The sequence below is a fragment of the Coturnix japonica genome, chromosome 1, assembly GCF_001577835.2.
Source record: "Coturnix japonica isolate 7356 chromosome 1, Coturnix japonica 2.1, whole genome shotgun sequence".
NCBI lineage: Eukaryota > Metazoa > Chordata > Aves > Galliformes > Phasianidae > Coturnix > Coturnix japonica.
Window position 1 is genome coordinate 34,615,249 of NC_029516.1, and position 25,038 is coordinate 34,640,286.

General features: G+C 41.9%; 1 protein-coding gene across 1 annotated transcript in view; it reads left to right on the top strand.

Moving 5' to 3' along the window:
• The first annotated feature begins 1,153 nt into the window (after positions 1-1,153).
• The window catches only part of ZDHHC17 (zinc finger DHHC-type palmitoyltransferase 17), a 64,220-nt gene continuing 40,335 nt past the window's right edge, over positions 1,154-25,038 (top strand). Inside the window, exons 1-3 of the mRNA XM_015856976.2 lie at positions 1,154-1,285; positions 17,329-17,432; positions 23,019-23,141. Coding sequence (XP_015712462.2) covers positions 1,157-1,285; positions 17,329-17,432; positions 23,019-23,141 — 356 coding nt within the window. The 5' untranslated portion in view covers positions 1,154-1,156. The remainder of the gene's footprint in view (positions 1,286-17,328; positions 17,433-23,018; positions 23,142-25,038) is intronic.

Here is a 25,038-nt window from a genome sequence, read left to right on the forward strand (position 1 = left end):
CTTGACAATTGTGAATTTACATTTATTTAAACAGCAAAAAGATATTTATGGTTTAACATTTTAATAACGCTGTAGTCAAATTTTATTAGTGATTCTCTGTTACGTTTTTTATGAGATGGGAGAGTAATGAAGAACATATCATTGTGGGGTTTTAGGCTTACGAGCTTAATGTATTATGATATAACAAAATGTATGATATAAAGTCCCTTTCTCAGGAAGGCAAATGAGAGCATTATAGATATGACAACATAAAGCAGCAATCAAACCAGCAATAATGCTCTGTAATTGGGAAAAATGTTTTTTATAAAACATAACGTATGAAGGCAGATCATAAAGAGCTTTTGGATTGCCAACAGTAGCTGTATGCATATTGCATAGGTAGTAAGAACAGAGAATACAAATAAAACCTACTGCCTCACAAGAGTGAATTTGGTCTCCAAATGTGCAGCAGTTTGTCCATCTGGATAATGTATGTGACAGGATGTAAGTAACCATCACAGAATCACACAGAATTGTAGGGGTTGGAAGGGACCTCTAGAGATCATCGAGTCCAACCCCCCTGCCAAAGCAGGTTCCCTACACCACATCACACAGGTAGGTGTCCAGGTGGGTCTTGAATATCTCCAGAGAAGGAGACTCCACCACCTCCCTGGGCAGCCTGTTCCAGTGATCAGTTCATCCCAGTACCATTGATTGGAGAGAATCCTTTGGAGACTTCCTTAGAAAGGCAAGGAGTTTTCAATAACCTTAGAAATCACCTTTGATTTCCTCCCATGCTCTCTTAGCTACCTGGCAACATGAACATAACCTCCAAAGAGAACCGAACGAGCACTACTTTGTTTGGATACAAATGAACACAAACCACAGAGGAGTCCTTATTTTGCAAATTAGAATGAACTTAATTAAGTTGAAATTTCTCTCCAAACCTAAATTACACTAAACATTCCCTTTAGAAGCACTAGCACCGGTGTCTCCAGATGCCAAGAGGAAGCTCCCTCAGGCATGAAGGGCAGCGTGCTGGCAGTGTGTGCTGGCTGCTACGGGACAGGCTTTGGGGCAGGTAGCCTGAGGGACAGGAGTATTTTGCATCCAAGCAGGCTTTGAGCCCGCTGAGTTTGGTCCACAGATTGGTGAGAGGAAAGAAGCACCACAGGGCATGCCCTGCTCCTCCCCTCAGCCGCCGCAGTACCCGGCATGCAGCGGGCGGGCGGCTCGCACCAAGATGGCGGCGCCGCTGGACGAGTACGAGAAAGAAGCGGGTTGCGTCCCCATCCTGCACCCTGAGGTGAGGCCGGGCCCGACAGGGCGAGGCGTTGGGGCGAGGGCTCGGGGCGAGGCGGGCGCGGCGCTCGACGCTGCGGATAGAGGAGGCGAGGCGGGTTGAGCGGGGTGCGGGATGGATGTGCGCCGCCGCCCCCCGCTCCCGGCCTGGGTGTGCGCGGCGGGGCGGGATGGGGCGGGTCGGGCGGAGGAGGGCGCGGATGCTGCGGATGCCGCCGTGTGTGTGTGGAGGAGCGCGGGGTGCCCCGCGGGCTCTGCGCGGAACCGGGCCCACAGTGGGGGCGAGGCCCGGCCGCCCCCGGCCCGCTGAGACCGAGCCGCCTCTACCCGGCAGCGCCGCCCCACAGGGAACGGACGGTTCCTCTGGCTCCGTTGCCTCTGGCTCCTCCCGCTCCCATCCAGCCGCCGGTGCTGGGGTTGATTTAGGAGCCAGCCGCATACTGTGTCTGGAGTGTTCACCGGTGGGAGGAGTGCTGACAGGTAACGTGCAGAGGTCGTTTGGTGTTGTGTTTTTCTTCTCCTTTGTGCCCCCCACGTTTGTCAGCAGCACCTGCGCTTTCTTGAGGGCTGCTGCGATTGTTTCGGGGTATTTTAAGCAACCTTTATATGTGGGCTTCTCACCTGGTTTGCTTTTTCAGCCTACAAGTATGGACTGCTTTTTCAGCCTACAAAAAGACAAGTGCGTATGCTCTGCTCCAGTTTCTGCTAAACAGATGGCACTCTGTATTTCTATAAACAAGTTAAAGACACTTCTAGTTTTCTCGATGACTCCATAGGCATCTGTATATGGTTGTATATCCCACCCTTTCTTCTCTGCCTCTCCAAACATTTGCATAGTTAAGACTTGGAAATACAGCAGTCTATTTGAAGGTTGATTCTTGCACCCCAGCCATGGCTTGGGTGTTTCTTAAAATTGACTTTAGGTGATGTGCAAAGAGTGGTGCTACGTGTTTCTGTAGAGCAGCAGGAGAAACAGCCTCATCTCATGTGTTTCAGGAGTGATAGAAGCTGACAGTAGCCATCCAGACTGTTGTCTTTATTTGGAAGAGGATGTTCTGAACTTGTTGAAAGCTTAGAGGGGAGGATGAAAGCGATGAAATGGATTAACAAGCGTGTTCAGCCTGTTAGAAAACCTCCTTGTTTTTAAGACTGAAAATTAGTGTTTAGTAAGTTAACTTTAAGGGCTGCATAGTGAAGAAGTGTCTTAATGTAAACTGATGGGAAATCCTGTGTGAGGTGATCTGGTAAAATGTGATATTTAAGTTTATACGCTGAAGGAATATGTTTACGATAGATGAGGAAAGAAGTTAATCTAACATATTGTATACTCAACACCAGCCCCAATTTGTTAATGTGCAATAAATACCACTAGTCTTGAGGTTTTTATAGATGGATCTGTCTGGAAATGCTGAGCATCTGACTGTACTGACTGTATATCTGACTGCCTGACTATCTGACAGCATTGAAGGGGAGTGTTTACATAGATTTCAGTGGGTGTTCCCTTAGTCCTTAAAATTCCCTTATGCAGATAAGCTCTCATAGGAGGATGCTTTTAATGTCATTGGTGGTGACTATTTAAAGCGTGTTTATGGAGTGTTTTATTAAAAACTTGAGGATTCTGTACAATCACGGCATTGTTACAGACCTGCTCAAGGAACAGCGTTGTACCATCTGTGTTTAGTGGTTTTTTTTTTCCTCTCGGAAGTTTAGAGGCCTTTGTACTCAATTTGACTTCCACTTTTTAAGAAAATAGCACCATACCCTTATGTAAGTGGTGACGTTGGAGCACATAATCGCTTCTTACATACATACACAGAAAACGATGCTTTTTATAGGGCTGTCATAACCTTTCCCTGTTTCTCGTGTTTCATGCTAGTGTTGATCTCAGTGTCGTGCTTCATTTTCAGATATCTTTTTGTGCTTTTAAATTTAGTTCTGCTTCTTTTTTGTTTGCTTTGGTTAATTTGTACCACTTTCCAAGTTTAAGGGGCTTTTTTGAAGAGGAAAGTGTTATTATGCAAATAGCTTTGCATTATCCTGTGAGGTGTTTTTGGGCACCGTCTTTAATTGATGTGTTAAAGGTGGTCTTAGAAATAAAGATTTCTTAAATAGAAATAGGCAGCCTGATTTTTATCAGGGAAACTTCTTGTTTCAAGGCTCCTTATTTATTTATTTCTCTTAATAATCAAAGTTCAGATCAGTATTGCAGTGTAGAATCATGGAATTGTTTTGAGGTGGAAGGGACCTTTGAAGGCCGTCTAGTCCAACTCCCTTGCAGTGAAGAGGGATACCTACAGGTAGATCAGGTTGCTCAGAACCCCATCCAGCCTGGCCTTGAGTGTCTCCAGGGATGGGGCTTCTACCTGTTTCAGTGCTTCACCACCCTCTCTGTAAAAGACTTTTTCCTTACATCCAACCTAAAACCCATTCCCCTTGTCCTATCTTCACAGACCCTGCTAGATCCCACTCATCTGCTAACACAGTTATGCAACTAATAATGCAGTGAAGTATATCAGCATCATTTTTTTCACTAAGTACAACAATTGACATCCACTTTGCATTGTATGAGTATTGCATGATCCTATAGCAGTAATAAATGGATGGAGTTAGCTGGTTAACTGCAGCTTCTCAGAAGTGGTTGAATAGAGGGGACTGTTCCTGGAAGTCCTATGGGAACAAATCTACTAGACTGAAAGCATTTTTATGAATGATTTGGGAGGAATTACAAAATCATCACTAATACAACTTGCAGATGAACAGGACAGATGGATATCAGATATTTGGCAGTGAGGACAAAACGATGACACAAACCCATCCTAGTAAAGCAAGGTCTATCTTTGTGCAGTCATCTTCTAAATCATACGTTGAAGGTGAGGAGTATAGGTGTGGGGTTCTATCAGGTAGTGCTATAGCCAGGTGGATGTGAATACAAACAAGCAGTGCAGTGTGTTCCCTCATTTCTTATAAAGATGGTTTACAGATTAGGAACAAGAGGATGTTTTCTGGCTAAGCATCTAATAGTACAATGAAGTGCTGCACTGAAGATTTGAACACTCCCATGACAGAATCACAGGATTATCAAGGTTGGAAAAGACCTAGAAGATCATCTAGTCCAATCATTACCAATTCTTCCTGGCTAAATCATATTCCTCAACACCACATCCAAGTGTTTCTTGATTCTTTTGAAGTCATTGTTAAGCACTGAAGACTGTGTTGAAGTTTAAAGATGGTTTTAGTATTGCGTTACGGTGGAAGAGCTGGAAGAACTCCGTTCACACTATTAGGAATAGTGAGAAGTAACTTCTGTGCAGCACGCTTAGTGAGATTCAGCGCTTCATTTAGTATATACTTAACAAGATCAAGTGTCTGGAAAGTGAAAACAGATGGGATCAAACTGAAAGGCACAAGTGGTAAACAGTGAGGATGGGTGACAAAGCAAGACGGGAAATGGTGGATCATCTTATCATGCTTTTAGCTCAAGTGTGTATGTCTTTCTGGAGACCAAATGCAGTCTTTGAATTTGGTGCATGAATAACTGTTGTGTTTCAAGCCTGTGGCTATAAAGGAGCTTTCACAGAATCACAGAATGACCCGGGTTGGAATGGACCTCAAGGATCATGTAGTTCCAACCGCAACCGTCTCTTCTCTAGGCTGAACAAACCCAACTGTCCTCATAGGGGAGGTGCTCCAGCCCCCTGATCATCTTCATGGCCCTCCTCTGGACCCTTTCCAAAATCTCCATGTCTTTTTTGTACTGAGGTCTCCACACTTGGACACAGTGGAGGACACTTGGCCTCACAAGAGCAGAGTAGAGAGGGACAATCACCTCCCTATCCCTGCTGACCACCCCTCTCCTGATGGGCCCAGGATCCCATTTGCTTTCCAGGCTGCCAGAGCGCAGTGCTGGCTCTGGTTCTCTGAGTGATGTATCACTGCTTTCATACCCATGAATCCTTCATTGTGGTGGTGCTGGGGTGCAGAGGCCATCAGCTGTTTTGGGATGTGAGAGCTCTTCTCAAGGAGATGGGTGGTGTGTGCAGAGCACCCTGGACAGCGCACCGTGGTCGGAGCAGGAGAGGTGGGGGGTTGAAGAAAATGGGCAAACGTACTGCAGTTAACTTTGGCTCTCGCTTTTTCCATCTTGTGAAATACCTGTGGGATTCGGTTGTTGTCACTGAGGCTGTGCTGGGCTGCACGTTGTTCTTGCTTGTCCTGTAAATGCGTGGAAATTGTTCCTTAATTTAGTCAGGGACTCTCCAGGAGCTAAACATCCGTTTGTGATCTTATTCAGACCAGTTATTATTTATTGTGTTATTTTTAGGAAGAAAATGAAGCTATGAAGTGCCAGGCAAGTTGCCATGCTTAATATCGAAAGTGGAGTCTTGTCTTATTTAATGCATCATGGTCAGCTCATGGGCTATGAAGCCAGAGGGGACTGAAAATCTAATCTGACCTTCTAACACAGCCATTGCAAGGTTTTCTTTAAGGAAATAATTCTTTTTATAACCAGGATACTGCTTCTACTGTGAAAAAGAAAATAAACACAATTTTACAGTTATTCCTGCATAGCTGGGCAAGTTGGCCCTGAATTTAATTGTTCTGTTAAACATTTAAATCTGCCTTTAGAATGAGTTTAATTTGTTTCAGGTCATTAGGTCCTGAGAGATATCTGTCCATACCCAGGTCTGTCTGTATGTACTTAGTACTCTGATGATTATCAGATCCCTACATTGCTGTTATGGTCTGTAGTCATGCTGAATACTGGACAGTCTGTATAGTACTCGCAAAATGAGCAATAAAGCTCATTGATTGAGCTTTTAATATATATGCAAGATGGTCCACATCAACTTCTTCAATATTCAGATTTCTTAATTGAGCTATCAGGGCATGCTACATAATACACTTGGAGCATTAAGGCAGACTGTCATTTGTGATCTGAAAGTGCTGTGTTTGGCTTTTTTTTCTGTAATACCACCGTATTTACCATTACTAATGTTTCCTTTTTTTCCCCCCTAATAATTTAGAATAGTGGCTCATGTTGACCTTTCTCCAGACCTCTGAAGTTTCTTCAGGCTGAGGTGAAAAACAGTATTAACATCTTTTGGGTGATATATGTAACCTTAATCATTTGTATTTTTAAGAAGTCTGATAGTATTTAATAGAAATAGCAGAGAGATGCGATTTAAACTTCTTTTCCTCATCAAAGTGTATTGGGCAATTTCAGGAGTGGTTTGGGTTAGCGACAATCCAGTTGTGTTGTAATGCTGACAACTTCTATTTTGGTGGTACGTGTGAGTTTGTTGTTTGGTTATTTTTTGTCTGAGTGCTCTGTTGACCCTGGTACCTTTTTATTTCCTTTCTTTTTATTTATTTCTATTGGATGTTGTGTTGAGGGACATGGTTTAGTGGGAGCTATTGGTAATAGTTGAATGGTTGGACTGGATGATCTCTTAGGTCTTTTCCAACCTTGGTGATTCTATGATTCTATGATTTATTTATTTATTTTTACTTCTGCGTGTATCTCACTGTGTCTGTGGACCCTTCTGCTCAGAAAATCAGTGGGGCTTAATTAGGGAGAAAGGTACCACTAACTTCACAGAAGTTTCATTTGAGGGAATAAGGGGGAAATTTTGGGAAGGTTTGTTGGTTGCTTAAAACCAGCTAATGTTGTCATTGGTGCTGCCGTGTTTAGATGTCAGTGTTTGCTATGTCCCATGCTCCTTCTCAAAGATTGAGATAAGAATTAAACTTCTACAGCATCCCTGTAGTTGAGTGAGACTCGAGTCTGTTAGAAAGGAGGCTGCTCAAAAAAAGCTGTGGAACTTCTCAAATCAGGGAGGGAGGGCTGACAACAGCAGGACACGGGGAAATGGTTTTAAGTTAAAAGAGGGAAGATTTAGGTTGGATGTTAGAGGGAAGTTCTTCACTAGGAGAGTGGTTAGGTCCTGGAACAGGCTGCCCAGGGAGGTTGTGGATGCCCCGTCCTTGGTGGTGTTCAAGACCAGGTTGGACGGGGCCCTGGGCAACCTGATCTAGTAAAGGTGTATGTTTGGTGGCCCTGCCAGGCAGGGGGGTGGAACTACATGATCCTTGAGGTCCCTTCCAACCCAGGTCATTCTGTGATTCTGTGCTCAAAAAAGCTGTGGAACTTCTCAAATCAGGGAGGGAGTCTGACTGAACTGAACCCTGGGGCCTGCTGTGTGATGTAACATTAGACTACAATTTGTGTCACACAGTCTTGAGATGTAGCGATTCCTTCCTATGCTCCTCAAATGCCTTCCAAAGTGTTTCTGTGAGTGTCTCTGTTTGGGAGGTAGGTACCAAAACCTGAGGGTGGTAAGAGGCTGTGGTCAGCTTGGAGGGATGCTCAGGTCACATCCAAGGGAAGATGGCTCAAGGGGAACAGCAGTATCAAGGGAGAGAGGACAGCAAAGCATGCTTCAAAAGCCCCTGTATTGCTGTACTGCGTTTAAGCTGATCTAAAGTACAAAGCAATCCAAACACAGTCCCTCGTTCTTCCTTTTGCAGTGTGTGGTCAGTAGGTTAGCTGGGACACAGATTGCTGTATGGGTCTGTGGTCTGGTCTGACTGTGCTGTAGGGAGAGCTCGTGGGGAGAGGGAGGTGTGATGGAGAATGGGTGGCCAGGACTGTGAGTGAAAGCAACTCATCTGGTCACCTGCTGAACTGCAAGTATCTTTCCTGTGCTTCCTGCTTCAGGCAGGTGAACCAGCCTGTGCTTATAATAAAGTTAGAATGAGAAGTTGTATGGCCATTGGTTTGAGGGTCTGTTTGCTGAGTGAGGATTGGCCAATTGAAGTTTTCCATGAGAGCTTACTGCATGTTGTACTAATGTTTTATTTTTGGTTTGTTTTCTGATATGTGCTAAGGAGAAAAGAGAGGGTTCACAGCTGGACAGATGGCTGGCTCTGTAATGCTCGCTTGCCAGTTTGGTAATCCTTGAGTTATTTATTCCCCGTTTCTCAGAGATGAATTAGTTACAGACTCGCTAAGTGGCATTGCTTACATTTGATATGTGTGCCTTGGCAGCTTGTGGTAGGAGAGTTTAATGAAGAATCAGAATCATAGAATGGTTTGGGTTGGAAGGGACCTTTTAAGATCACCTGGTTCCAACCCCTTGCTATAGGCAGGGACTTGAATGCCTCCAGGGAGGGGCATCCACAACTTCACTGTATCAGGATTCAGCTGCATATGTACTTAAGTGCATTTATGAAATTTAGAACTTGGAGGGTAAAAAAGCAAACTTTTTAGTTGGTTTTAAGTTATTCTCACAATGGCTAAATACTAATGCTGAGTCTCTGGGGTGTGTTTGATGTATACTGTGAGGTCTGCAAGCTCTCGTGCTCTTGAGACCTTGATATGTTTAAATCACTTGGAAAAATATAATTTCATTTCTGTTACAATGTTCCGGTTGTAGATGAGAACACAAAGCAAAACTCTTTGAAAAGAAAACCAAGAAAGATGGAGGCATGTGTTAGTAGAAGTTGCTAAATATTGCAGCCTCATTGCAGCCTTTCAATACCTGAAGGGAACTTACTCCCAGGAAGGGAATAAACTCTTCAAAAGGGCTGACAATAGCAGGACACGGGGAAATGGTTTTAAGTTAAAAGAGGGAAGATTTAGGTTGGATGTTAGGGGGAAGTTCTTCACTAGGAGAGTGGTTAGGCCCTGGAACAGGCTGCCCAGGGAGGTTGTGGATGCCCCATCCTTGGAAGTGTTCAAGGCCAGGTTGGACGGGGCCCTGGGCAACCTGATCTAGTAAAGGTGTATGTTTGGTGGCCCTGCCAGGCAGGGGGGTTGGAACTACATGATCCTTGAGGTCCCTTCCAACCTGGGTCATTCTGTGAAATAAGGTGGAAGCTGTATGGACTTAACTTGCTAGGAAGAGAAAATGAGTTACAACTAGTAAAAATGTCAGTGGACTTTGAGCTGTGAACATCTGTAGTTACTGTGGTCTTAAAGGTAATCATGTGATTGATGTGCTGCATAAAGAAACTGTTAATTCAGGAAGACCTTATTCTTTTCAACATCTTATTGCCATGCATTTATGAGAATATATTCACTTTCCTAGGATATAAACTGGATTCTTTTTTCTATATTGAACAGCCTTCTCTCCAGCACGCTTCTGTTGCTGAATTTAACTGGTGATGGTACGGTTTCATGCTGAATACTTCATGACTGTGAAGAGGAAAGAGACATGGGAGTGTTGGTCGATGCTCGGCTGAACATGAGCCAACAATGTGCCCAGGTGGCCAAGAGGGCCAATGCCATCCTGGTCTGTATAAGAAATAGTGTGGCCTGCAAGTGCAGAGAGGTGATCATTCCGCTGTACTCAGCTCTGGTGAGGCTGCAGCTCGAGTATTGTGTTCAGTTTTGGGCTCCTCTCTACAAGAAAGACATTGAGGCCCTGGAACATGTCCAGAGAAGGGCAATGAATCTGGTGAGGGGTCTGGAGCTCAAGTCTTATGAGGAGCGGCTGAGGGAGCTGAGATTGTTTAGCCTGGAGAAGGGGAGGCTCAGGGGAGACTCGTTGCACTCTATAACTTCCCATAGGGATGTTGTGATGAGGAGGAGCTTGGACTCTTCTCCCAGGTGACAGGCAGAACCTGAGGGGGTGGTTGTAGGTTGTGCTGGAGGGGGTTTGTATTGGATATAAGAGGGAAGATTCCTTCTCTGCTTGTTTCTTTCCATTTCTCTATGATATTCTTTCCAACTGTAACACCACGATACTTTTTCCAGCAGCAACACCTGTATTTACTGTTTTTGAGAACTTAAAGACTTTTGCATGTATATTAATGCGATTAAGTACATTTTAAATTATATTATTGTAAGCTTTTAATTGCTTTAACCATTCCGAATGCTAGTAAACATGTCTGACTTCATGCTTGCTGGTGACACTACCTGTGCAAACAGGAGGTGTTCTGATTAGCCTCTGTGTGAACATGATGTGGACAAAAAGGTAATAGTCTTCAATTCAGAAGCACCTGTAAGTAAATGAGGAGGAAGCGATCATTTGGTGATGGACATTTGCTTTGCGCAAACAAGACTGAGTTGTTGCCAGCTGTGCCTTAAATCCCCCCATCTCTGACCTCTGTGCAGTGGTTGGATTAAAGGCTCTGGCTGAGCAGCTCTGGCTCCTTGTTATGTAAAAGCAGAGGTTTGCATTGGAGTGTATGGGGTTATTCACTGTGCAGGATAGCAGTTGTGGGTGGAAATCTGTATCAGCAGAACTTTATCATGTTTGAGATGAGGCTTTGCTATCTCACTTATTTTTAAGGAAAGCATTGCCTTCAGCTGTAATGTGCTTTCAAAATTAAACCCGAATGTTGTTTTAGCTACAGGAGGTTTTACCACTGTGTGTTAATTCTGTAATTAGCTTCTCTGGGGATTTCCTTAAGTTATATTGCTTTCTGTGGGCATGCCAAGGATCCATGCGAATTTAAGGAACCATGAAACAGACTTAACAAGATGCTGTCACATGTGAAAAGTAATGGGAAACGGTGACAGAATTGGCATCGAGTGGAAAATTTTTGTTTGTCAAATCACGTGAATTTTGTGTCATTTAAATGCTGTTTGGAAGGGCAGTGAGAATCCCTGTGTAAACTGTGTGTCCAAGTTAAGGATGGCTTGTTTCTAAGGTGTTAGGTGGCCTGTTAAGATTCAGATGAAAGTGGTGTTGAACATTCTCTCTTGGGCAGTGCAGACTGGTTTGGATGAGAGTTTTCTGGCACGTGTTATCTAAATGGAAGGTGTGTGCACACATCACCCCAGCTCAACAATCAAACAGCTCGTAGTTGTGTTCTGCAGCAGATGAACCCACACAGCCCTGCAGGCTGTTCTTCTGTCTAGGTCTTGTAAGCAAGATGAGGCTCCCATTTGATGGCAGTCAGCAGTGAGGTGAGCTGTACATCTCCTGCACTGCTTCTGGAGAAGAAGAAACTGTGCTGATGTGATTCTGTCTGAAGTTAAGGCACAGTGACTTGAGTCTCTGTTCCTGTGACTGCGTTGCAGCATTAGATGAAGGGGCAGGGAAAAGAAAGTAAGTGCCACCGGTCTTTGGAAAAGAGATTTGCATTAAAAATGTTAGATCAGCAACGTGGTCTTTTTTAGTGCTGCTATTAATTGAATTGCTTTGATTATTTTGTGAGTATTTTTCTGTTAGTGTGTGAGTGGCTGGTGGATGTGTGTTCAGACACCGCTATGGGTGTGTATGTGCAACGTCCAATCAGTATCAATCCATTGGTCTTCACAGGAGGGAGGAGCATTGCTTTTACGAAGCCTTTGCAATGTATTCTAACAAATGACGAACAAAGAAGTTGAATACATAATTTCAATACCTGAAGGGAACTTACTCCCAGGAGGGGAGTAAACTCTTGGAAAGAGCTGACAATAGCAGGACATGGGGAAATGGTTTTAAGTTAAAAGAGGGAAGATTTAGGTTGGATGTTAGGGGGAAGTTCTTCACTAGGAGAGTGGTTAGGCCCTGGAACAGGCTGCCCAGGGAGGTTGTGGATGCCCCGTCCTTGGAGGTGTTCAAGACCAGGTGGACGGGGCCCTGGCAACCTGATCTAGTAAAGGTGTATGTTTGGTGGCCCTGCCAGGCAGGGGGTTGGAACTACATGATCCTTGAGGTCCCTTCCAACCCGGGTCATTCTGTGATTCCGGGAGAAGGAATTCACTAGTGTTAACCAGCAATAGTCTGTATTAAAGATAGCAAACACATTACTACGAGAGTTGGTTCATTATTATCTACCCTGACATAGTATGCCTTGAAAAAAAGATTTTTTTCAATTGCAGCCACATGACATAAAGTTTTCAATAACATATATATGTGAATATATAAAATATATATGCGTGCATATATAAAATATATATCTAACTGCCTAAATGTTATGGGTTTTTCCTGTTTTCAATATAAAGCACAGAAAACAGCATGCCACATTTTATTGCTGGTAATGCTTCCATTTCTACGTTTTTATTTCAGACCTTGTTAGTATTTTCTTTCCAAGTGTCTGTTAATTAACTTCATTCCCATTCAGATTTTGACTGGCTGACTTCAATCACGATATCTCTTCCTTGCAGCAATATTGCATAACGTTAAAGGAGAAGCAGCCCTAGCCATCTGCTGATGCCTACCAGAGCCATATGCAGCAGCTATAAGCAGCAGTATTTTCCTCCCTTCCTTATGTCCAAACAGGCACACTGACCTATTCGTATCCTCCTGCTAAATATAATTGAGAACGAGGAGATTGCTATTGGAACAGTTCCACCTTTGTCATCTTATTCTTTCACACATAATTACTACTTTCTCCTCTTTTCTCCCCCTGTGATTACTGTTTCTGGGATTCTCTTTAAACTTATGTCACGTTTGGCTTTTTTAATTGGAAGAGGTTAAGATTCAAGCACTGAGGGGAAGTTGGCATAGCTGGAGCACTTGGTGATGAAAAGAGGTGAGCGGGAATGTCGGTATTGCTTCTATTTGGGAATCATCCTCCCTCATCTCCTCCTTTCTCCCTTTTAGCCATGTTTTTCATGTTTTGTTGTTTTCTGTTTCCCAGCTTATTGCTTCTGTTTTCCAGAGGAGATTCCCTTTTCTCTCGCACCCTGTTTTTTCTCTGCCTAATTCTTTCCTTCCCCTTCATTGCTTATGCATCTGTGCAAGCAGCCTGCACAATTTGTGACTAATGAGTAATGACAAACTAAGCGCAGATGCATGCGAGTGATTAGGGTGCTGTCAGAGGACAGTCATTGAAGTGGGAAGCTCGTCTCGAATAAGTGCCCCTTAGAAGTAATGAGGGAACCAAGTTCAATTATAAAACAGACAGAAATCTCTTTCTCTTGCATCCTTCCCAGCTGACCAACTGGTTCTTAGAAGCAGCATCGTTCTCATCCTGTCAGCACTGTGTACAGTTCTGTGATTGCTCTGTCAGGTACACAACTGGCAGCTGCCATGCTGCTCTCAGCGTCTTATCTTTCCTTGTATGTCCCCTACCAGTGGCTGTGCAGCTTGTGTATCTACAGCAGAAATGGATTCAGCGTGCGGCCCTAGGGGAAGAATCAAACAAGGAACGGCAGGATTGAGTCTGTTTTCCTCTCTTAATGGCACTGGCTGATTGTGGTGGTGAAATCACAGAATCACAGAATGACCCGGGTTGGAAGGGACCTCAAGGATCATGTAGTTCCAAACCCCCTGCCTGGCAGGGCCACCAAACATACACCTTTACTAGATCAGGTTGCCCAGGGCCCTGTCCAACCTGGTCTTGAACACCTCCAAGGACGGGGCATCCACAACCTCCCTGGGCAGCCTGTTCCAGGGCCTAACCACTCTCCTAGTGAAGAAATGATGGACCCAAGCTGGCTGAGCTGGGCTCAGGGACTGCATGGCCAAGAGCAGCAGAGAGGTTGGATGGAGCGCTGACCTTTCTCTTGTAGAAGTGCTGTGCTGCTCCTTGGGCTCCAGTCACCCCTGGAATTGGCTCCTTAAAAAAGTGTGCAGTAGAGATGTAGCATTTGAAGCCTGTTTATCTGGAGGCAGTAAAGTCAGGCCTTATCACTAATACCTCACATTTAGCTTTCCTGGCATTCAGGCAGGGAGATGGGAAACCTATTGACAGTAGATATCAAAATAAATATAAGATTTTCGTCATATTTTCATCTGTTTGATAGCTGATAGTGGTTTTTAAGTGGATCATCATCATACAATTAATATTTCCTGAAATAACATTGTTACTTATTGGTTCGTCATATGTTTAGAAATCAGTAATTAAAAACCCCATTGCAAAACAAACAAACAGCTGTAGTGATTGCAAGAATTTTAACTGTTGTTGTTTATGGAAGGAAATGACAGTGAAAGTGACAAGACAAAAGGTTCTGTGATATGCATCATGTAAACAGGTCATTGTTTTTCACTTCCTTAATGCTTTTTCCTGTTCCTTTAAAAACGGTGGGTAACTATATCAGGGTAGGATTTCTAATCGGAGCTTTCTCTTCCAACAAGTCAAAGGAAATAATCTGTATTTTTGCGTGTTTTAATCTTCTTTTGACCTCCAAAAATAGATGCTGTCTGAATATCAGGACTTATGATTTCTTCTATTGTAGCTGCTGGTGCGGCCTCTCTGATCCATTTATATATTGCCCTTATGAAAGCAGAGGTAGCGCAGCTGAATTCTGTTGGCCAGAGGTTGGAATATAACAAGCCGGGGAATCTTGAGGTGGTTAAACACAACAGCTTATAGTTTCCTGAGAAGTCAGTGTTTGATCTGATGGTGCACTGGAACAGGTTGCCCAAGGAGGCTGTGTATGCCCCATCCCTGGAGGCATTCAAGGCCAGGCTGGATGTGGCTCCGGGCAGCCTGGTCTGGTGGATGGTGATCCTGCACATAGCAGGGGGTTGAAACTCTGTTTGTTGTGGTCCTTTTCAGTGCAGGGTCCTTTTCTGTGATTCTAATGAGTAAGCAGAGGTGTACAGAAACCAAACTGAACACTGAAATGACTGAATCTGGTAGTGAGTGCCAAAGGAAAAGGTGGAAGCCCAAGGGAAGCTGTGTTGAGTAGACTAAGACAGCGTTCATCAGTTTTGGGCTCACCTGTTGAGAACAGTACAAAAGGGGATATCAGAAGATAAATTTTAAGTGCCTAGTAAATGTAGTAGGTGAGAGTAGGGGCTAATAGATATAATTTCTCACTTTATTTTTGAAATGACATTGTTAATAATTAATATTCAGGCTTTTGCTCTATGCTTGTAAACCTTTTTGTGAAAGCATTAGTATCACAAGGCTGTGGTTTCATGGTCACTTGGGGCCAACATAATAAGCATCACTTTTAAGTGAGCCTCTCTCTTGACTTGCTTGGTGTGGGCTCAGGGGATCGGAAGCCTGATTTGTGTACTAAAAGTGCTCAGTAAAATGCAGCTGAAGAGAAACAGTATTTCACAGTAGTAAATTCACAAATGCCTGAACACAAGTTTCTCAGTTTGCTTTTAATACCTGCTGGATAACAAGATGGCAGGTTTATTTTCCCCGCCCCCCCTTTTCAGTATCTGTGGAAGGCTAAGAAATGTCTGCCTGCTGTAGGGGGCCTGCTTTGCAGGAGGGCTGGACTCCATGCTCTCTGGAGGTCCCTTCCAGCCCCTGTCATTCTGTGATTCTATGAAATACATTGGAACAGGCTGCCCAGGGAGGTGGTGGAGTCTCCTTCTCTGGAGATATTCAAGACCCAACTGGACGCCGACCTGTGTGACGTGGTGTAGGGAGCCTGCTTTGGCAGGGGGGTTGGACTCGATGATCTCTAGAGGTCCCTTCCAACCCCCACAGTTCTGCGTGATTCTGTATTCCAGGACAGCAGATTTCCTTTGCTCTGGCCTGTGCCTGTTAAATTTTTCCTTTAGATTTTCAAAGTCTGTTCATTATGGCTTGAAAAATAGTGGTGGTGATTTTATAGTGTAACAGGAGAAGGGGGATGGTACGAATCCTGTTTTTTCTAATATGAGGGAAAAGAGAAAATTGCACGGCACGAAATAATGAATTTAGTATGGTATTATGTTTTCCTTTGTTTTCATTGTAATATCATCTGTTTGGTGCCTTTTGCAGCTTTACTCCAGAGAGCACGCTGACTTATCTGGTAGCTACGGTGGAGTGAGTTTGGCTGAGCTATTGCTGCTTTAAAATGCAAAATGAAGCAGTGTTTTTGGGCACTAAGAGAGTAGGTTGTGACCTGCAATTTGGATGGTAGCAGATGCCCTGTTACAGTTTTTGGTTTGATCTTGGAGAGATGGCAGCAGAGCAGCCTTCCTGCTGGGGCTGGCAATGCTTAAGTGGTTAATCTAGTTAGTTTTCAGGCTTATAGAAACTATGAGAAGATTGAGAACCACGGTAGACATTGCAGTCATGCACAGATGTACTCTGGTCATCTGAGTACAAAGGGAAGCTGAAGAAAATCATTCCTTTTAACAAAAGCCTATGAATAAGAATAAATCTGTTTTGGTCATTGTGTCTAGAGGTCATTTGTTCTTAAAATGATGCTCCTGATGCAGTCATTAGTGCGGCAAGAAGATGCTAACACTTCATCTTCCGGAAGTAAGTGCAGGGGTGGGAGAGTATATGAAGTGGGAGAGTATATGAAGTGGGAGCCCTGCTCATCTCAATAGCAGCATGGCCCCAAAGCTAATGCATCTTCAGTCACTTGAGTGAGCTGGGGAATGTTTGTTTTCAAGAAGTTTGTGGAGATTTGAGACTGCAAATCTTTCTGTTAAGGTTAGGTGTGTTGTAGCATGATTATCTTGGCTCAGGATAGCTTTATTTATATATAGAAATCTATATTATGCAGTTATGCTGAATTGAGTAGTTGTTACCCAGGACTATCAATTTGTGTGTGTTACTTGTAAGATACGGGAAAGAAACGTGAACTATATAAAATCCATTCTATTTCAACTTGCTGAGCTTTGTTATCCGAATTTCTACATGCACTCAGCTTTTAAAGAAAAATGATATGTTGCTACCTGAGTGATGTGTCAGTGCGGTATTTTAATGGAAATTCCACCAAGGGAAATGTTAAGGGTTGAAGTGTTTCCATTCATCAAAATAATTAAGCAAACAGGGAGCGTTATCTGACTAAGAACTTCATGCTGATGCAGTCTATTTCTATGCTGAGGAGCCCTGACAAAGTATTAAATTCCATTCTTTCAGTTTTGCATCAAAAAGGGAGCTGTTGATTTAACATAGGTAGATGACCTCTCAAGCAGGGACTTAAGCTGTAGAATCAGTAAAGTATCAGTAGATTCTACACACTGTTACTAACCATTCTTAATTCTTAAAATTACCCAAGGAAAGGATTTGCCAGAACTCTGCTGCCTACAAATGGCATCTTCCATAAGGCGTCATTACAAAATGAAGACATTTGAGCAGTCAGCTACCGCCCTCAGATTCGGGTAGATTTATAGCATATGTAGGGTACTACTCATTTCATTTTTTAAATGTCCTTTTAGCAGTGCTGATTTTGGTGTCCTAACAACAGATTTCTTTTTTTTTTAGGAAATAAAGCCTCAGAGCCATTACAACCATGGATATAGTGAATCTCTTGGACGAAAAAGCCACATTGACGATTATAGCACTTGGGACATTGTCAAAGCCACACAGTAGGTTTATTTTTGTGCTTTTAATTTGTTTCTGTATTATTTGAATAATGAAATTTTAACGTGAAGAAAGTTCAAGGCTGACTGTATTTGTGTATACACTAATGCAAGACCTTATAAATTAATTGTATTGTTTAGGACAGATCTATGAGCATTGTGTGAAGCACTGTGGTTAACTGTAAATACAGGTGGTTGCTGGGAGAACTGTTGGAAAATAAAGCATTTCTTTCCTGTTTGTGCTGGAGTTTATTTTCTCTAACTGATTAAAAGGTAGGTGGGCAACATGTTGATAAGCAGACATGAGGGTTTCCTTGATTTCTTGGCATCATTTATAAGTTAGAATATGTTATGTACTCATGAATTCTGTTTCTAATTCTGTGGTTTCAACGCTGCAATAACAAGAGTTATCGTTAAGAAAGGATTGTAGGAATAAACGGAGAGAAAATCTAATTAACAATTGCTTTCTTAATGCAGATTACTTATGCAGATTTGTGTTCTGTAAAGTCCTGTAATACATTCTAATTTGCAAGACTTTCTGAAGAATTGTTATTGAGCTGCCTTCCAACTTTCCATTATTTTCAGTTCAGAAACTACCAATGTCACTTTCATCTTCCTTCTTCAGAAAGCTGAAAACATGATAGTTTTACAAAAAAAAATCTTACATTATTTTGAATGCCTACATGATTACATATATTAACAAGTTATATGACTCATATACATATTTATGTACAGATTTTTTCACATATTTCCTAAGGATTATCTTTAATTGAAAGTACCTTTGCAACTCATTTCCTGACTTAAGCCACATTTAGGTTTAGGAGATATGTGCTTTCCTTCACTTTCTGAACGGACGGGAATTTTTAACTTCCTGATATAGACGTTGACTGAACCTATGATTGTAACTCTAAAGATTTAAATAGTAATACTGCAACCTATAATCCTCTTAGCAGGGGATTCCTCGAAATGAAACCATTGGTATGACATGAAACCAGGCGCTTCTTGAACGTGTGGGACTATGATAGAAGGAGTGATGATTTTGTAAATTACGTTCTTCCATTTTTCTGTGCTTGTTGTATGCTTGAAAACCTAAATCCATCGAATTTAGGTTGATCTACGCTTGTGGATTTTAGTTCTTTTCTGGTCTCTTCTAACATATAACTGACTGGCCTGATAATTGTTATGCTCCTTCACAGTATTGGTATGATGAGATTGGTGAGATGTCTGTATATGTGAGCTGGGGGACGAAGTGCTGGTGAGCCACTTTCCCCAAGTTAAACATGAGTTATCAGTGTGCCCAGGCAGCCAGGAAGTCTAGCCATAACCTGGGATGCATCAAGCACAGCATCACCAGCAGATAAAAAAATGATAGTAGTTGGCTTTTACACGTCAATAAGAAGGGGCATTTTTCACTGGCAATGTTATAACATTTCCAAAGACATCTAGTTAGAGTTTAAATTACTATTATCTTGTCTATTTCTATCACTTACATTAAGCACCTGCATCATTCAAGGCTGGAGTTAGCTTTGAATATGACTTAGGAGAGGTACCATGTTAATGTAGTGACTTAAAGTTGATTGCTGACTGTTTAAAATTGCTCAAGCCATGAAACTACGGAAAGGTCGTTATTGTTCCCAGATGGAGAAGTATAAGGTGGGCAATGACTAGAACCACCTCAGAGACAATTTAATCCACCTATATTGGAAGTAGTTGTTAAGTAATATTCTGAACATTAGTGTTAAACATTAATGACATTAGGAGCTACTTACTTCAGTTCTGCAAGATTGATTCCTTGTGCCCCAAGTATGATCTTTCCATTGCAAGATTAACTTTCTATTAGTTTTAGCACTGAGATCATTCAAAATGAGATTTGTGTGTATTGTGAAACAGTGTAGTGCAATGCTTGCAGAATCTGTGCTGAAGTTTGCTCAGGAAGAAAAGAAGTTGGATATGTTTGAGAACATTCATAGTATACCTAATAAGAAAGAAAAAAAGAACCTGCAGAACAGTGGAAATTGGTGAGGGCTGGCCAACGTTACAGGTACTAATGTTATTTTCAACCACTCAGAGGAAAGGACAGGCAAACTTTGACAGAGGCATGTGTGCTCTTTACCTGCTTATTGTTTTAGCCCATGGATTTTATATACACATACCATTTCCAGCATTATAATCAAAGTTCAGATGGAAGGCTGTGAGTTTCCTTTTCTGTAAACCACATTATCAATATATCCACAACTACCAAACCATTCTGAGACTTTGGAATGCATGCTACAACTGAGTTTCTCGTCTCCAAAATCATTGTTTATGGTTCATTAAGCAGCTCTGGAGTTTGCTAAAGAGCAGCTTTGCTGTTGAAAACAAAGCTGCCTTTCTGTTTAACACGCAAACAAGATAAGAATATGTGAATAGCCACCATCATTCATAGAATGAGACTTGAAAAGATTGAGGGGAAAAAATGATCATTTTGATACTAATTGCATTTCTAGTTGAAATAGCTTGGATTACATTTGCGATGATGGCAAGATGAGGAAGTAAACTCTTGGATTGGCCTTGTACTGTCACCGAAAAGAAAGAGGTTCTTTCCTAATATTGAGTGTTTTGTGTTAAACTTAGGGCAAAGCTGGCAGTGTCTGTTTCTAAGGCTCGCTGTGCTTGTTGAGAAAAGTGGATTCTGCATTTAAAATGGAAAGGGATTCTCCAATACTACTTTTCAAATTGGTTTTTAATTAAATTTAGATACGTTATGGTGAAAAAATAAAGCACTACATTAGTTTCTGCTGACATTAAACTGCGATAATGAAATGAGCTTAAGCAGTGGTATTTTTGCCTTGGAAGAACTGGTCCATTTTTTCTCAAGAACAAGACAAGCTTAATAGTATACCTTATGATTATACTCCATTGGTATTTGTAAATATCACCCTCGAGTATTCAGCCAAGTGTGGAATTTGTTATATTAATGTACGAACCTCTTGTGAGACTTTTTTCATTGAATTGCCAGAACAAGTTGCTCAGAGAGACTGAGGATGCCCCAACTCTGAGGGTGTATAAGGCCACCTTGGGTGGGGGCCCAGGCAACCTGATCTAGTCATTGATGTAGTGTCTGGCAACTTCACCTGTGGAAGGGGGGTTGGAACCTTATGATCCTTGAGTTCCTTTCCAGCTCAGTTTATTCTATGATACTTGTTTATATCTACATTATGAGTATGGTGAGTATAATGTACATTTTGTAATCTAACAGTGTGTCATGAACTTTTGGAGAAGACAGTGCCAAGACAACTGCAGCAAACTGATGAAAGAAGACTCTAGATAATATGTAAGAGAAGGGTGCTGTGTTTCTAGGACAGAGCTCAAGAAACCAAGACTTCATCAAATTCACTATTTTCTTGTGGAGAGCATGCTTTTTCCAGGAAACGGAATGAATTACTGCAAATTCATGATCTTTTCTGCCTGGTGATTTTTGTCTGTTTACAACCCTATGGCTTCTTGCGACAATAAATTAAAGAGTTATTAAATTTTACCTCACATTAAATCTTTTATGATCAGTTATAACCTCCAAACATTGTAAAATGTCGGTGTGAGGCAAGAAGTCTGGGAAATTCCTAAAGCACATTGAAGACTATTGAAGAGATATGATGGTAGTTGGCTGTGTTGGCCACAGTGATCATGAAGTAGTTGAGTTCAAAGATTTTGATGTAATGAGGAAAAAAAAGGTCAGCAGAGTTACTACCCTGGATTTCAAGAAAGCAAACTGTAAACTAGTTGGGGAGTCAGTTGTCAGTGTGTTTCAGGAATCATGCCCAGTGGGTTTGCAGATCTGTCAGTGAGTTGCTTTTTAAGAATGTCTTTTAAAAGCCCAGTAGTTTGCAATCCCACTGTGCCACAAACTAAGAAAGTAGGGTAGAATGGGGACCTCCTCCTGCTCCGGGAACTAGAGAAGCAAAAGAAAATGTATCTGTGGAATCAAGGTCTTGCTTCACAGGGACAGTACAGTGCTGCAGCTTACACCTCCTAGGAGAAAAAGAAAAGCCAGAGTTCAACTTGTTACAGGTCAGTGTAATGTCAGACAGTGAAAAAAGGCAAGGTCTGAGGAAAACATTGGACTGATACTTGATGGTAGTAAGAATGAGTAAAAGGAAGAGGCATTTAATGCGTTTTTTTTACTTCAGTGCTTAATGATGATGATAGATCTTGGACTGCCTGGCCCTCTGTGCTGGAGGACCATGACTGGGAGAGAAATAACTTTTCAATTGCAAGTGACCATCAGTTGAATGTTCATTAGACCAGATGGGATTCACCCCATAGCATTGAAGGAGTTAGCATTTGTTATAGCTGGAACCCTCTCAACAATTTACTGCAAGTCTTTGCAGGCTGGGGAGGTTCCCACTGAGTGGAAGTGGTCCCTTCCAACTGCCCTATTCAATTCTATGTACTGCCAGATAAGACAAGAATTTGCTGTCTTGCTTTCAGAAACCCTGCCATCACCCCTCTTGCTGTGTTTTTTCACTACTCCTCATTTTTGACTGATTTGCCTGTAGTTACTCTAAACCTATTTCAGTGGAGCTTTTGACTTCAGGAACATCCAGGAAGTGTATCTTGTTAATTCATTTGAGCAATCACTTGTCAGGTCGCATTTTAGACTTGAACTTCAGAGATTGGTCAGACTTAGAACCTTTCTGATTTCTTGGCAGTTACACATGTCTGAGTGTGTGTATTGTCAAATTGGTTGCATGTTTTTGAGTCTTCATAAACCACACTATCCTTCAGTGTACAACCTCGGTTAAACTGTCTGACCCAAGTGGGGCAAAGAGGCCTTCAGTTGTCTGTGTAATCTCTAAAAAGGAAAATGTAGAAGCAGCATATAGAAAACATATTTAAATTCCAGCTTTTAAAGGATGTTAAACTGCTCTAGCAGAAGTCAGATATTGCATGGAGAGGAAGGTTTGGTCTCTATACCAGATCTTGCCTGTATCAGTATCCTTCAGACTTGGGAAATCCCTGTGGGTTGTACAGACATTGAAGCGTAGTCTTTACAAGCCTTTCTACATTGCTTTTATGGCCACTAAGAATGGGACAAACATTTAATCTTAAATAACAGAAAAAGAGCATCTAAGTCTAATAAGGAAAAATAGGAAATGTCTGAAATGTGCTTATGTCTGTAACTGATCTGATGATCTTGTTATCTGCTACACTGATTTTTATTTATTTATTTATTTATGGAAGATAATTTAATCAGTCCAATTATTGAGGCCTTCAAGAGATAGAAAGGAAGGAGAGCAGGCATGCAAGATGCAAATATTGCAGAGGCCCTGGGAGGAGTTTGTTTTACCTTAGATATCTTACTGCTGTGTATTTCACCTTGTTCCACTCTATAGATACTTGTGGATACAGGTCTTCTGTAAAGTCTTGAGTTGGTTCATGTAAGTTCTAGAAGTGGGAAGTTACTGTTGTAACAGATCTGTGTTTAATTAGAAACTGAATGTTTCTGCTTCATTTCTGTTTTGTTGAAGATAGTGTATCATAATCTTTATGGTGTTTCTCTAATTTTTTTTTCCCCAAGATAACAGCTTTAGTAATAATATTTTCTTCTTCAAGGTATGGAATATATGAACGATGTAGAGAGTTGGTGGAAGCAGGTTATGATGTTCGACAACCAGACAAAGAGAATGTGACACTTCTCCACTGGGCTGCAATCAACAACAGGATAGATCTGGTGAAGTATGTACTATATATAAAGATTTATATAAATTACATTCTTTAAAATGTTTGTTTCTTTATTTAAGACCATTAGATGCAGTGGCTAGTTCCATTAAATATGTTGTATAGTGGGCTTGGAATCACATAGGCAAAATTTAGGTGTAAGTGATCTGCTCTTGCAATAGCAGATCTCAGTGCCTGTCTTACCAGCTGTTGGCTGTTTTAGGTTATCTGAATGAAGAAGTTTAGCAGTTTGTATGTGGAGAGTGCAAACTTAGAATTAGACTCCCTTTGTTTTTTGACATTCTTCTGTTGCAAAACTTGGGATTCAGCCTAGATAGGAGTGAAGTCCATGGATGCTTCATAATGATAGGAGTGAAGTCCATGGATGCTTCATAATGAAAACTACAGAACCCTTCTTTATTTCTACAGGATCAGGGAAAAGTGTTCCATAAGCATCAGACATCTATAATGTACTTCTGTATAAATCACCGCACTGATTCTTTTGGTTTGTTTTTGACTCAATTTTATGAAAAGGCAAAAATAGCCTTATACCTCTGCAGTTATGAAGTGACTACATTTCACCAGATGCTACTTTTTATATTCTCCAGACAAGGATTTGTCTTCTGCTTTTCCTCTTTCTACCAACAGCAATTGCATGCACTTCAGTTTCACAACAACTGAATCCAAGCATGGGCAGTTTTCAAATGCTTGGCCAAAACTTAGTGATTCTAATGTGGAAATCACTGGAAGTACTTTCTTTCTAAGCCAACCTATTATAAGGTCTGCCTGCCTTGAATTGTAAGTAGTTTGCTTAAATAAGACTTGTGTACCACACCTGCCATGACTCAACAGAGTCGAGTCGTTTAGTTTCTCCTTTCAGTAACATTCTCACCAAGCACAGAATTGAGAGAGATTTATCTAGGCAAGATTGAGTTCTTGGATTAGTTTTGCAAAAAAACTCACCATCTATGTATACTGCAGTAGAGTGATAAAACTCAACTTAGTCTGGAACACCCTTAAATAAACATAAGTTATTTCAGTGCACCATCTGGCAGGAGGTAGGCGCCTTGTCTTTTCCCAGTTGTCAAACTGGGAGTTTGTCATTCTAAATAAAATGTACTAGCCAACAAGCAGTGCTGCTGCTCAGTAAGATCTGAACATATTCTGCATTTCTGCAGGGACTACTGTTTGAATGAAGACAATCTGTTTAATGTTCACCTCCCTATGAGTGGCTGTCACATCAGTAAGATGGATCCAGGCTTTGCCTGTGAATTTCTGTGTTGTCTTCTTTTCTAGACAGGGTTGCCTTGGAAGGTTCTTCCCCAAATGGACTAAATCTGCTTCTTGCTGTCTTTCTGAAGTTTATATTTTCATGTCTGAATCTTGCTTCACAACAATGAAATGAAACCCCATTAGCTTTTATAAGCTTTGTCTATTCTCTTACAAAGGACCAGGTCTTTCAAAAAACTCCTCCTTGTTCCCTTTGAAGCATCCAAAAGCTTCAGAAGGGAGATACTACAGTGTACAGTTGAAATAACGCAAGTATAATGTACAGTTGGAATAGTACAAACATAGTTGGAAATAAGTAGCCAGAGGGTAACTAAGGAAAAAGAACTCACTAACTCTGAGGCCTTCAAGATAGGTGCTTACTGACATCAAGAAAGAGATGCTACCTTAGTGGTGGTCAGCCCTTAAATGGGATCTGGGAGAGGTTGAGTCAAGCTCCACCCCTTCCGGGAGCACAGCTCAATTACCTTCACCTGTGCTCCTGCAGCTGACGCATTGCTTGCCTCAGATGGTTAATCAGAGGTTCAGGCTGTGATCGACTGTTTCTCTTACACTGCAGTTTTGTTCCTTTGGTGTCAGAAAGCAGTGAAGTGGGCTATACTGCACTGATCAGGGTTAGATATCCAGT